The sequence below is a fragment of the Tiliqua scincoides genome, chromosome 4 (assembly GCF_035046505.1).
Source record: "Tiliqua scincoides isolate rTilSci1 chromosome 4, rTilSci1.hap2, whole genome shotgun sequence".
Lineage (NCBI taxonomy): Eukaryota > Metazoa > Chordata > Lepidosauria > Squamata > Scincidae > Tiliqua > Tiliqua scincoides.
This window is the reverse complement of record NC_089824.1, coordinates 27,006,186-27,019,945: the sequence shown is the minus strand read 5'-3', so window position 1 is coordinate 27,019,945 and position 13,760 is coordinate 27,006,186. Positions and strand designations below refer to the sequence as shown.

The window sequence follows — 13,760 nt, the reverse complement described above, 5'->3', positions numbered from 1 at the left end:
ATATATATATATATATATATATATATAATATGTATATAATCTTTTATTTATTTATTTATTTATTTATTCATTCATTCATTCATTCATCTCATTTCTCTCTCTTTAAATCCCCATTCCCCAACTACTTAAGAACTAGAAAATGAGGGGAGATCTTCAAGAGAGAAGAACAAAAAGAGACGGACCACCTCTGGGGCACACACCAAGGATTATATCACGGCTTGTTGCATGTATTTGCAAATATGTAACAACCAAAAAAATTAATTAAAACTTTTAAAACATTTAATAAATATTGGTTAAAAGAATTGATGAAGGCAAAATATAAAAAATGATTACATTACATCACTCTACAGATTTGTTTGAACCCAAATCAATTGGCACACAGGGGAGAGGGGGCACAAAAGATGGGTTAATTAATTGATTAATAAACAAGTTATGGATCAAAAATCATGTGGTCACATACCCTCTATTGGCTCAAGACATTGAAACATGATTGGTGCAAAACAAAAGAGAAATATGTGATCAGATAACAATGAATGCGCAATATAAGCACGCAAGGGGGGGCAGAAGAATAAACACAAAAGATGAATTGTAAAATAGATAAATTATATAATACCGGAATATAATCTATTTTACAACTCATCTTGAACCAATAGAGGGTGTGTGACCACATGATTTTTGATTCATAACTTCATAACTTAATCAATTCATTAACCCATCTTTTGTGGTTCCCCCTTTCCCCTGTGTACTATGTCCCCATTCCCCATTATAATAATAGTGATTATTAAATATAGTCTTAAAAAACCAAAAATTAATAGACAACAATGATCTGACCTACTGCACAGAGGAATACATATTTCCTGAGTGTTGTTATAATGCAGCAAGGACACTTAAGCTTCCCCATTTATAGTTAAAAACCTAAATCTCCTGTTGTTGACATTACAAAGCTACTAAATTATTAGTAATAATTTTTGCTTAATTAATTTAGATCAGCCAAGCCTTATATTAATAACTATAAAAATGAACGAATTACTTGCTTCTGAGTAGACCTGCATAGGCTTGGGCTGCAATCCCATCCACATTTTCCTGGGAGTAAGCCCCACTGAACACAAGGGGACTTACTTCTCAGTAGCCATGCCTAGGCTGTCTCAGGTGCAGGGGCTGCACCAGCCAGCTTCCTCCCCCCCCCTCTTGCCAAGCCAGTACCTGGGTGCTGCAACCCGTCTCCCTGGCTTGCTGTCCCTCGTTGTCCTCCTCCTCCTCCTCCTCAGCACATGTCCCCACGCCCTCACCGGCTTGGTAGCTGAGCGTGGGGAAGCAGAGCGCGGGGAGAGGAAAGGCGGGCTGGGCTCAGGCGAGAGCTGAGTGCGGTGAGGCAGGGGCAGTGCTTTTTTGAAAAAAAAAATAAAAGGTGCAGGAACCCACTTATAAGAACAAGTTTAAGATTAAGAAGTGTAATCTTTTATTTATTTACCTCCCCACCTAAAAAAAAGAAGAAGAAAAATTATTCCTTACGGGGATTTGAACCCCAACCTCTGGCTCCACAGACCAGCACTTTAGTAACTGAGCCATTGGAAGTCTTAGGCTCAAAGTGTTTGGAACTAATACTTGAGGCGCTGATGGCCACCAGCTGGGCTCAGGACCTTATATATTAGTTCTGAACACTGTAACTCTAGGCTTTCCTATAGCCCAATGGAGACAGTGCTGGGCTGTGGAGCACAAGGTTGGAGGTTCGAATCCCTCCTTTGCCAGCAGTGCTGGGTGGCGCAGGGAGGGAAAAAAGGTGGGGGCCAGGAGGGGGAAAAAAGGTGGGGGCCAGGAGGAGGGTTGGAGGTTCGAATCCCTCCCTAGCCAGCGGTGCTGGGCAGCGCAGGGAGGGAAAAAAAGGTGGGGGCCAGGAGGAGGGGGGAGAAGGTGGGGGCCAGGAGGAGGGGGGAAAGGTGGGGGCCAGGAGGAGGGGAAAGAAAGGTGCCGGAACGCTGTTCCGGTGTGTTCCATTACAAAAAAGCCCTGGATTTAACTCACCTCTGAAACAAGAGACTGTTGCAGCTTGGCAAACTAGCCCCACAATACCTTCAAGACGCACCCCAGCAGATATGAATAGGTCACCTTGTCCTTTGGCACCCCTTATCATTGGCTTCCAAACTCCATTTTCTTTATCTCATGTGCACTCAAATTGACAACATTCTCAGTGTCTCTGTCCCTTCCTTCTTTTGTGTGTTCAGATAGCCAAGCTGGGCTTGTTAGCAATTAGATCAAGCTTCCCTGAAATGTACAACTTGAAACTTAAACTTGTATGCAGATTTGTAATAATTAATGAGGAGGTAAATAAACCTGAATATAGCAAACCTAGAATAAGACATCTATGCTGTCATTTTCTTCAGGAACGGCCATCTGTTAGAGTGTACCATTTGTCATCCAAGCTGTTGTTCCACTGAATCATAGTTTTCCCAAGGCATTTAAATTTAACCAAGGGTTTACTGCATAGCTGACACCTGTTGGAAAGAGTGAAAGAAAAGCTTAAACCTACAGCAATGGAGAATGCCAATTCATCCTCCAGCCTTATCCCTGACTATCTGCTGCTGTCGGCATTAGTACAAGTTGTTCACAGTACCAGAAGAATGTCACGGTCCGTAGAGAGGCACATAAAAAAAAATTGAATATGTCAGAGCAAAAGGAGGTTTTGAAGCACATTAAGAAAGAATCCAATATAGCCAACTTGCACAAATCGCCTTTCTCCAAAATTTGATAGACTCTTGGTTTATATAAAACCTCTTGTATCACATACATTTGATAGTGCCTGATGGTAGTTTTGCAGCTGCTTATGAAAAATAAATGTGCAAATGACTGTCAGAAAAGCCATGAAACTGGGAAGATGGTTAATCCTAGCAACTCTGAAAGCACAAGGCAAATTGGACAACCCAAACACATTAACCACCCCATGCTTTAATCCAATGTCATGCTTACTTAACATTTTGGGTGTGGGGGAGATCATAGCCACATGTGGAAGCCACACACATGCACAGAGAGGACACTACAGCTGAAATTTAGTCCCTTTTGAATAGTGAACAAATCACTCTTCCTAGCAATATACCTGTCCCTAAGTCTCTGCCAACTTGTTGCCTTTTTTATGATTAATCTGTTTTGTTTTGCTGGGTTTCTGCTGTGTTTTGTTCACATGGCAACAGTGGAAATCTGACAATAGTGAAGTCATGAGCCTAACCGTGCCCAAGTGCTATGCAGTACATGCAACCACAATAATGATGACCTTAAGCGAACATTATTACAACAGAAGCAAAGTCATGTTCTGATTAAAATGTTTAGTGCCGTTTTCTTTTCTGGCCCCATCCATGTATTAATTAAATATTGCGCTTGAACTTCAAAGGGATCTCCGAGCAAAGGTTTGAGGCATGGAAGGAGAATTCTTCTGTTCTACTGTTTTCCTCTGGATAAAGTTGCAACTGCTCTGGTAGTACAAAGGCACCCTGGACACATTATGAGTTCATCAGATGAACTGGGCTTCCAAGGATCCCAGAGTTTCTGCAGGTACCAAAAGCCAAGACCATGGACAGCTCCGAGGAAAATTGCAGAACAGACTAGGGATGCAGTCCTATACACACTTACCTGGGAGTCAGTGGGACTTTTTCTGCGTAGACAGGCATAGGATTGGGCTGTAGGGTCAAGAAAGTGGTATTGAGGGACTCCTACTCAGCATAGTGACTTTGGCTTATTGTGTATTGCAAGATTCAACTTTTAACATCTCCAGCTACAATCCTATCCACACTTCCCTGGGAGTAAGCCCCATTGACGATAATGGGATGTACTTCTGAGTAGACATGCATAGGATTGGGCTCTACATGAAACTGTTGGAGGAAGTCATCAGGGAGTTTGGGATTCAGTGTCACAAGTATGTGGATGAACCCTAACTCTATATCTCCATGTTGTCTGGTACTGGGGAAGCTCTGGGAGTTGTGAATTGCTGCTTGGAGTAGTAATAGGTTCGATGAGGGTAAACAAGTTGAAATTAAATCCAGAGAAGACAGGGGTGCTATTCATCAGGAGACCTGTGACCTAGGTAATAAATTGTCAACCTGGTCTGGATGCAGTTACACTCCTCTTGAAGGACCAGGTTGTCATTTAGGGATGCTCTTAGATCCAACTTGGCTCCTGGCTGCCTAGGTAGTAGCAATTACTCCAAGCAGCTTTGCCCAGCTCTCCCATCACTCTCCTGCCCACCTATTAGGCTGGTTTACCAACTGTGTCCTTTCTTGAATTGTTCAGTCCTGGCTTATGCTTAGCTACAATTGGTTACATTGGATTATGCCAACTCTCTTTACATGGGACTGCCCTTGAAGACCATCTGGAAATTTCAGCAAGTGTACTATGCAGCTGTGCAAGTTTCATTACTCCACTGCTCTACTAGTTTCACTTGTTGCCAGTCCATTTCCAAATGCAATTCAAGGGGCTGTATGTTACTTTAAGGGCACAATGCTAACCTCCAGGTTAGGCCAGCGGAAGTCACTTGTGCCAACCCGGGGGTGTAATGTCGACTTAATAGTCAGGGAGGCCAGTGCAAGAAGTTGCGCTGACCTTCCCGTGCTGTATCCAGGCCTGGCACAGTAAGATTGTGTCGGCCGAGCTTGGTTGGGGGATCTGGGGGAGGGCGGGGAGCAGGCAGGAGGGGGGCATTCTGTGGTGGGGGGAGAGCAGGCAGTGGGCATTTCCAGGTGGCAGGTGAACAGGGAGCGGAAGGGCCTGAGCCTCAGGCCAGAGCCTGGCAATTATACTGGATCCAAGCACCATTCTCCTGAGGTGGCACAGATCCAAGTGGATCCATTGGGGCCACTTCGACTCTCCCTGGGGTAAGGGGGAAAGTTTGCCCTTGCTTTGGGCTGCGTCACAATCAGCCCCAAACTTGTGCTGGATGCAGCACAGGCCAACTGGCTTTCCTGCTCCAGGACAAGTTAGGATTGGGCTGCCCAATTCTAAACATCTTAGGGGCAAAGTACCTAATGGATTACCTCCCCCCTTATGAAATATCCCAGCCCCTGAAGTAAGCTGGAAGGTTCCTCCTATGGTTTCCAACACCAGCAGAAGCTTAGTTAGCAGAGACCTGACAGAGCCTTCTCAGTGGCGGCACTCCATAGGTGGAACTTCTTGCTTCTGGAGATCAGGTTGTCCTCCTCTCTGCCTATTTTTTTATGGCTGTTGAAAACCCATTTATTATTAGTGTTTGGTCATTTGGGTTTACTGTTTGTTCTTTGATGCTAGCTGGCCTGATGTTTTTGATGACTGCTTTAATGTTTTGTTTGTTATTTTTTTTTATTTAACTGGTTATTCCAGTACATTCTTGTTTTTACATTTTGTTGTGAGCGACTATGGGTGCTTTTGGATTGAAAGGGCAGGATTTTTAGAACATTTTAGAATAAAATAAATTTAACTCCCAAATTCTCTGATTTCCAAACACTGTTGTCTATACCAAGGGTCTCCAAACCCTGGCCTGGGGGCCAGATGCGGCCCGTGGTGAGCCTCTACCCAGCCCGCGGCCAGCCTCTGATTCCTTGAGAGCCTCTGGCCCAGTTGACCAAACACAACCAGAGTTGTGCTTGTGGGGTGGGGGAATGGGGGCCTGTTTAAGTGTGTGCTTTGGGCTGTGTTGGTGTTTGGAGAAATCCTGGACATTTGAGCCCATTTATTAATTCATCTAAATTCCATCTCTAATGTATTTATTTAAATTTTATATTTAATTTTTTTCCCTGGCCCTTGACACTATGCCAGATGTTTGATGCTGCCCTTTGGCCCAAAAGTTTAGAGACCCTTGGTCTATAGTAGTGGATGAATAAGATGTGAAGCCATTCTTCTTTGCTAGTGTTCTTAGCTTCTTTTCTGGTTCATTTAACTTTAAAGTTAGGCAAGTGAAGTTGGTCTTCCTCCCTGCATATCACTGTGTATGAGGTTCAAATCACCTCATTTTGAATCATGTAAAAGTTCTTTAGACAGTAAAGTCTTCATTTCGCCTATAAAAAGGCAACCATAAAAAACAAAGAATAGAAGTTCCAGCAGCAGCTGGTTTTTCCCTTTTATATGTCGAATCTGAAGCTAGTGAGATGAGGGATGAGGCATATTCATCTCCTCTAAATATTTCAAAGCCTTCTTAAAGGTTATCTGCCAAGGTAGGAAAAGGCTGAGGGAAAAAGAAAAATCAGCTGTGATAATTTTTTTTAAAGACAGTTACATTCCTGTCCTAAGAAGCTATGCAGTTCATTGCACTGATGCAGGGCTTGTTCTTGGATTACCCAAGTGGACATGTTTGCTCCTCTCACAAAGGATCATGGTTGTTTCTTTCATGGTTTCAAGGTTCCATTGGTGATATAGGCAGAAGGTTGGGCCCATGGCTCTGTGTAGAACCCACATGTTTTGCATTTAGAAGGTCCAAAGTTAACCTTCAAGAGCTTTGGTAGCTTTGGAAAAGTCCTTCACCTGGAAAGCCACTGGAAAGCCACTTTTAGTCTAGACCAGGGGCCTCCAAACTATGGCCTGCAGTGTGCCAAAAAATTACCTCAAGTATGAAGTGGCAGTGGGTAAACCTTACCCTCCATCTTCCATCTCCCTCCCATCTCCCATCTTTGAGACCAAACATTGTAGAAACTCATGCTGCTTCTGCTGCACATTGACCCAGAAGGCTCTGCACCCTGATTTCCTGGGGGAAGCAGCTGCCCACAGGCCTGAAGATGGGAGGCAGTGGGGCATAATGGTAAGGCTTCAGCACCTCCGCGCTGCACCTAAGATGATTTTCTGGCACACCAGACCTGGCCTATGGGCCAGAGTTTGGAGACACCTAGTCTAGACTAAAGTAGACTAGACAGATCAGTGTTTTAACTTTGCATAAGCTTAACAGAGCAATCCTATACATGCTAACTCATATGTAAGTCTTACTGTGTTAAATGGGGCTTATTCCCAAGAATGTGTGCTAAGGATAGTGATTCAAGTCTATGTTTGAGATAGAGGCAGAGCAATTATCTCAGGGCTGATTATTGAATAAATTGAGCATGGTGTGAAGGGAATGGTGGTGACTGAAATGGTCATCTTACTCTTAAGATAGAAGTATCTTAGCCAGCCCAAACATAGGGCCTTATCTACTACCTGTGCTCTCCCAGCTGGATGCTGGATGTGGGAACTGTCAGAACAAGTCTACAAGGACCACTGGTTGACTCAGTAATCCTGATCCTGTTTGGAGCAACATCTCACTCCCTATACTTACACTCTAGCAGAAGAATGACTCTTAAGTGTGCTGAAAATCAGATCAAACAAGCAACTTTCTTTTTCGGTTTAAAGAAATATTCTTTGCGGTAAAAGAAACTTCCTGCACAAGTCATCACTACTGTTAGCATCTCTATGAAAGGAAAAAAGATGGGATACCACTGTTCACTTCTTGTAGTGAAATGCACAGGAAAATGATCTTATGCCAGTCTGATTCTCCATGCATTTCAAATATGGGCAGAGAGAGAGAGAGAGAGAGAGAGAGATTTATGCTGTATCAGAATTCTTGGGAAGACCATCATAGCATAAATGTTCCATAACCATATAATTTTGCCCCTAAAAGCTTTGTCCAGGAATCACTTCTTATGTAGCTCAGTGGTAGAATATATGCTTTGCATGTAGGCAGTCCCAGATTCAATCCCTGATATCTCCAGCTAGAACAGAGAAAAATTCCTGTGTTTATTTCGGCAATACTGAGCCAAGTGAATCAGAGCTCTGAGTCAATATATGGAGGCTTTCCTAACTGATTTCATCAGCTGCTGCTGCTCCAAGCTGCCTTTGATTTGTGGGTGCCAGATCTGTAGGCTAAGCTTTGCAACACTATCAGAGTGGATCTCTGGTTCAGCTTTTTGTAAGCAGATACTTCAAGATCAGAAAAAAACAACTTCCACTTAAAAGCTCTACTCATCCAATGTTAAAAAAACAAACAAGCCAACAACTGCTATTCATTTGTAAAACATGGTTTTTGTTCAAGCATGGTTTTCAAGTGTTGTTTTTCCAAAACTACATGAAGAGCAAGAAAACACAAACAAACAAACAAACAAACAATCCAGGGCAAATGAGAGGTTCCTGGAGGAGATGGTTGAACTGATGGCAACTTTCCAAGAACGAGAGTGTTGATTTGGATACAGGAAGGGTCGTTCGCCTTCTGAGGACCATTATACCCTGTTTGTGGATCTCCTATTTTGTTTAGAAAGATATTTGGGTCACTGGAGACATGGTAGAGGTTCCTGTCCCCATACATCTTCTTGCCGTTTGTTCTTTTGGTGGTCTTATTCATTTTACTGTTGATTGTATTGGTGTTTTATTTGTCTGTTTGATTATGGGTCTTTTGGGGAGCCCTGTTGGACCAAGACAATACATGGAATGAATGGGAAGCCCAGTCCACTTTGTTTTGGCATACTGAGGCCTTCTCAGGAAGAAGGAACATAAGCCCCAGCTGCTGCCATGGTGATATCACTGGTGCAAGTCCACGTTGAACTTTGAAAGTGGATGAGGCCCAGAAGGGGGCTAGAAATTAGTGGGAGCTGCTGCCATTGAATCTGCCCCCTACAAGGGACTGAACCACCCTCCACTCTGCCCCAACTCCTCCCCAATCTGCCTACACCCAACCCCATTGCACCCCTCCCTGCCTTCCTCTGGACCATTGCGTGGCCTTACCTGTACCAGTGGGCCTCCTGAGTTTGCCATCTTTGCATGGACCTAGCAACTTACCACTTTCAGTGGTGGCCAAGCCACACTGATGGAAATAATGTTCCATCAGCAGAAGGCCTCCCCATTAGTCCTGCAGATGCAGCAACAATATATGTGATGGGGCTTCCAGCATGAATGGCTGGTGACCATGAATGTGCACCAAAGCACCCAGCCATTGCCAGAGAAGGTATGTTGGCAGCAGGGGTGGGCAGTGGGCGGGAAGGGTGAGTAATGGGGCATTTGGGGGGAAACCAGGAATGTTTCTGGGGAGGGAGGAGGTGGATCCAGTGGCAGTCATGCACACTGGATTTAATCCCCCATTTTTCAGCCTGTCCTGCCCCTACTCTTTTCAGCTCTACTCCAGCTATACTTCTGACATAGGTCTGAGGAACCCACAGGCAATCAGGGGTCCTATGTAGAGGGAAGGGAAAATATTTTTCCTCATCAGGGGGATCCTGTTGTCCATCCCATCATAGCATGCGGCATATGCCTTCATGGCACAACTGCACACTTCCATGTAGTGGGGGATAGAATTGAGCCTGTGATTTTCAATCTTTTTCATCTCGACAAGGCACTAAAATTGTCAAGGCACACCATCAGTTTTTGGACAATTGACAAGGCACACCCATTGACAGCAGTGGCTCGCATTCCCCCAGTGGCCTACAAAAATATGGATAAGTGGCCTCCATCAAACTCTTGTGGCACACTGCAGACCATCCGCGGCACAGCAGTGTGCCACAGCACAGGGGTTGAAAATGACTAGATTGGGCAGTGAGTGCCATAAACAGCGGTGAGCAAAAATGAAACATAACATTCCCAGCTGCTTCCAGTGTTTTGTCTGTCTAGGTTCTGTTCTCCTTACTTCATTGTGATGTGGAGGTCGGTTGGCCAGCTTATCTAGACCAATACAAACCTGTTATGTGGCACGGTTGGGTTATGTAACATAATATCACATGGAGAAAAGACTATCTCTTCATTATCACCAAAGGATTTAAATGCCATTTTTTTTTCCCAAGAACTCATTGTTGAACATGCGGTAAGCAAATAATGACACAGCACCCTTATCAATACCTACTGAATTTCCATTCCTGGTGATCAAATTTAAATAAGGACGTTGATAACCTTGCTACCTGCAAGGAATATTTTTCAGGCTATTAAATGGGAAGTTTTGTATAAGGGGTAGCTCAGCAATAAGAGTACAGTTGGCAGTTATGGATATGGGGCACTGCTGGATCAACCAAGGCTATGGCAGGAACCTCTGTTCACAAGGAGCCTTCAGCCAGGATGTGCTAAGAAGGGTTGTGGCCAGCCTACCTTGCAAGGTGAGGCTACCACCTGGTAGGGCTTCAAAGAAAGGAATGGAAAATCTGTCATTTCCTCATAAACAACATGAAGTTCTATAACCTTCACATCAGGCCCAAGTGTTTATGTGCACTTCAGTGCTTATGAAAATATAGTGTCAAAAATATGTAAGTTGAACAAGATCAGTGATTTGTACAGCCCAGGAGCTCTTACCTTTTTAGAAAGAACATCTTCTTTAAAGGAAAGAACTTCCATACGCTAGCCCCTTAGGTTTTTTAAGCAGTGGGACACAGTCATTGTAGCAAAAGTGGAATCCAACACAGTATAGGAGTAGGCTGGAGGTTTCCTCGGGATAAGGAGATATTTTTCTCCTTACAGCAAGTAATGCTCCAGCCTCCCCTATGGGGCTTCTCATACCTCCTCCAGTTATTTAGCTAGCAGATAAAGCTGTAAGGCTTATGACTAAGGTGGTAAGGCTGTAAGGCCACATAAGTCTGCCCGACCCAGGAGGGAGGATAGGACAGTGGTTTCCAAACCTGTTAGCACTGGGACCCTCTTTTTAAAACAACACTTCATTGGTACCCTCCCAGTTTTACAAGAGGTTGATTGGATCGTGACCATTCTAGTGGCCTTGTGTTCCCCTTTGCCTGGCTTTCAGTAAGATCCAAGACACGGTCACCCACTAATAAATATATGCACATGTGTGACTCAGTTTCACTTTCTATAGAGTTCAATACATTTTCCTTGTGAGTTGGGGGGGAACTTACTTTCAAGAGTTTTGATGGGGCCTGCATCCTTCAGATTGGGGCCATTCTGGTGGCATTGCATTCCCCTAGACCTGCGCTTACCTACTGGTAAGAAAACATGCACATACTGCTCCTTTTCAGTTTCCATAGGGCTCAGTACATTTCCCTTGTTAGCTATTAGCTTGTCAGTTTCGCGATCTACGAGAAATCGAGTCACAACCCATCAGTGGGTCCTGACCCACAGTTTAGGAACTGCTGGGATAGGATGTGGCGGAGGAGGCTCCCCAATCCTGCCCCCTCCAGGCCCGATCTGCCTCCATTCTGCCCTCTCCATTTCAAAATGCTCCCTCCCTGCCACCAGATCACTGCCACCCCTTTGCCACCCAGTGCAACCTCACCTGCGCCATCAAGTGGAATGCCTGGGTATAGCGTCAGCCAGGGTGGTGCAGGCCTCCCCACCAGCACTGCTTTCTCTCCAGGTATCATAACAAGCCTTATGGCTGGCACAGGGACCACTGCACCAGTGGATCATCAAGTCTAGATTGTGCTGTAAGTGGACACAGGACTGGCAATTAGTGCAGTAGATTTTTTTGGCCATGTTTATTTTATATGTAGAAGTACGTATTTAGTTGATCCAGTATCTAAGAAATACTTCTGAAGAAACTCTAAGAAATGGACCCAGGGTAATAGGTCTTACATAAGTATTTATTTTAAAATATAAGGAATAATGTTGACCTGTCCAGGCTGTTGAATACCACTATCGATAGCATTTGGAAAGCAGAAAAACAAATCTAATCAACTCTATTTATTCAGCACCGTTTATTTTGCCAAACAGAACAAAGAGATCTGAATGTCACAAATGCATGTTTATACACCACTAAAAGTACTCAGCAAGTTGCCACATAAATCCCTAAGGAGAGAATAGAAATGAGATTTGATTGTAATTATTATCTTTCTTGTATTTTAATTCTTGTTGTTAACCACCCCGGGCACCCCATTTTATGGGAGGAAAGGTGGGTTAAAATATTTTAAATAAACAAATATAATACCATTAAGTAAAATGAATCTATAATTCTGCATAACGCTGTAGTGCAGAACACATGTGGACTATATGACCAGAGGCTTTGAAATATGTTGCAAGCCATGATCACTATGCCCAGTTGCTCAGGGAAAATGTGAATTGCAAATCAAAGATTTAAACACGTCTTTTTTCTGTGGAGCCGGGAACCACTAATTTAAATTACATTGATATTAACCAGTAATTTCCACTGTTGTGAAAGAATTGGGTGGAACAGAGGAAAAAAGTAAAATAAAACATTAGGAGTTCAATGTGAGGAACTGCTGAAAGATGTTATCAGAAATTCTCTAGTGGTCACATGACTAGGGTTGTTGCCTGCTTGGAAATGCAGCCACTTCTTATCCATGTATCTGGACACTTTGGACAGCAATGCTGGTCAACCCTTTCACCATTGGAAGGCTCCAGTGGTGTAGCGAGAGCGGGTGCAAAGCACTAAGTGTTGCAATTTCCTGAACGTGCCGTGCAAGTGGCCCCTCCCCTTCGGAGTCATTCTGGGTGGTGGAAACAAAATGGAGGCATATGTTTATTTATTGACCATTTAATAAATAAACCAGGGAACCATTTGTTTATTTCTATATAAAAAGATCTGAGAACTACTCTGTTGAAAAGTAGTACATATATAACAACAACAAGTGTTTATTAAATAAGATATTTCTTTAACTTTAAAACATTCTCTGGTAAAAGAGAAATACATTGATAAATCAGACCAAATGTCATCAACTATATTGCAGTTCACATTTGCTATGAATGATACCAAATGCACTAAGTTTTCACCATTTAAACAAAAGACGCTGTTACAGCAAAGTCAGTCACTAAAGTAAGTTACTTACATGACAGTATGTGTTGTGTTATGAATATATAACATATTGCTTTTTGTTCTCTACAGCCCACACACTGGAATGCAGTCATACAATTCGAATGTACCCAAGATTCCTACTGCCAGCATTTCAGTGGAAGATGCTGAACTAATGGCACGACTGGCTTCCCGGGGCACCAAGATAATTGTGACGCTAAAGATGGGGGCCAAGACTTATCCTGATGCAGACTCATTTAACACAGTTGCCGAAATAATTGGGAGCAAATATCCTGAGCAGGTAAGCGACATTTTGCTTGTCTCATATTTGAAAGGCAATTGAAATGATCTTCCCCACCCCTGCCTTAACTCATTTCAATAAGTCTCGAATTTAGTCCAGAATTCAGCATCTTGCAATCAACATATTTTGAAATCAAATGTAGTTATATTTCTCTATGGCTGATTTTTGATCTTAAGATGCACCCAGTGGCAGTTTAGAAGGGACCCTAGATTTCATTCAGGGTTCTTTTGTTCACGGTAATTTAGATGTGCCCAAGATCCAATAGGTGGATCTAGAGAGTAGGCCTCAGTGAACATTGATCTAGTACAGTCTACCAGGCAGGTGTAGCATTGCAATAGTGTATCTGTTAGCTTCCATAAACACTGGCGGTTGTACATATTCACATAAAGCTGTGGAGCATGTTCATAAATTGACTGTAGTTATTGGTTGTACATTGTAAGCAAGGCAAGGGAGCCAAGATTGCTGTCCCAGGCAGGGGAAGGTTCCTTGACAGGTGACTCAGCAGGCACTTGCATGGTTGTTTGCAGTAACACTCAGAGGAAAAGGGTGGGGATCCAGAGAAAAGGCTGCAAAATGAAGAAAGCGGTCTCATGCCTGTCGTACTTGTCAGCTGCCATAGCGGTTCTTGGGTAGTGGAGCAGGATTATTGACCCAGCATCAGGAGGTACCTGAGCAATCCATGATGGTGGTAATGCAGTATGGAGAGCATGAGGTAGAACTAGCAATATTTATGGGCCTGTGACCTAGCTTTTTATAGCCAAATCCTCACCGAGAAGCATAAAAGCTATCTCAGGGTGAACTCATCAAGGA

The 13,760-nt window shown here is 43.5% G+C and overlaps 1 protein-coding gene across 2 annotated transcripts in view; it reads left to right on the top strand.

Moving 5' to 3' along the window:
- The window catches only part of CPQ (carboxypeptidase Q), a 177,929-nt gene that overhangs the window by 43,353 nt on the left and 120,816 nt on the right, over positions 1 to 13,760 (top strand). For both annotated transcript variants that reach the window (XM_066626491.1, XM_066626490.1), the window contains exon 4: positions 12,743 to 12,950. In XM_066626491.1, the coding sequence (XP_066482588.1) occupies positions 12,743 to 12,950 (208 nt within the window). The remainder of the gene's footprint in view (positions 1 to 12,742; positions 12,951 to 13,760) is intronic.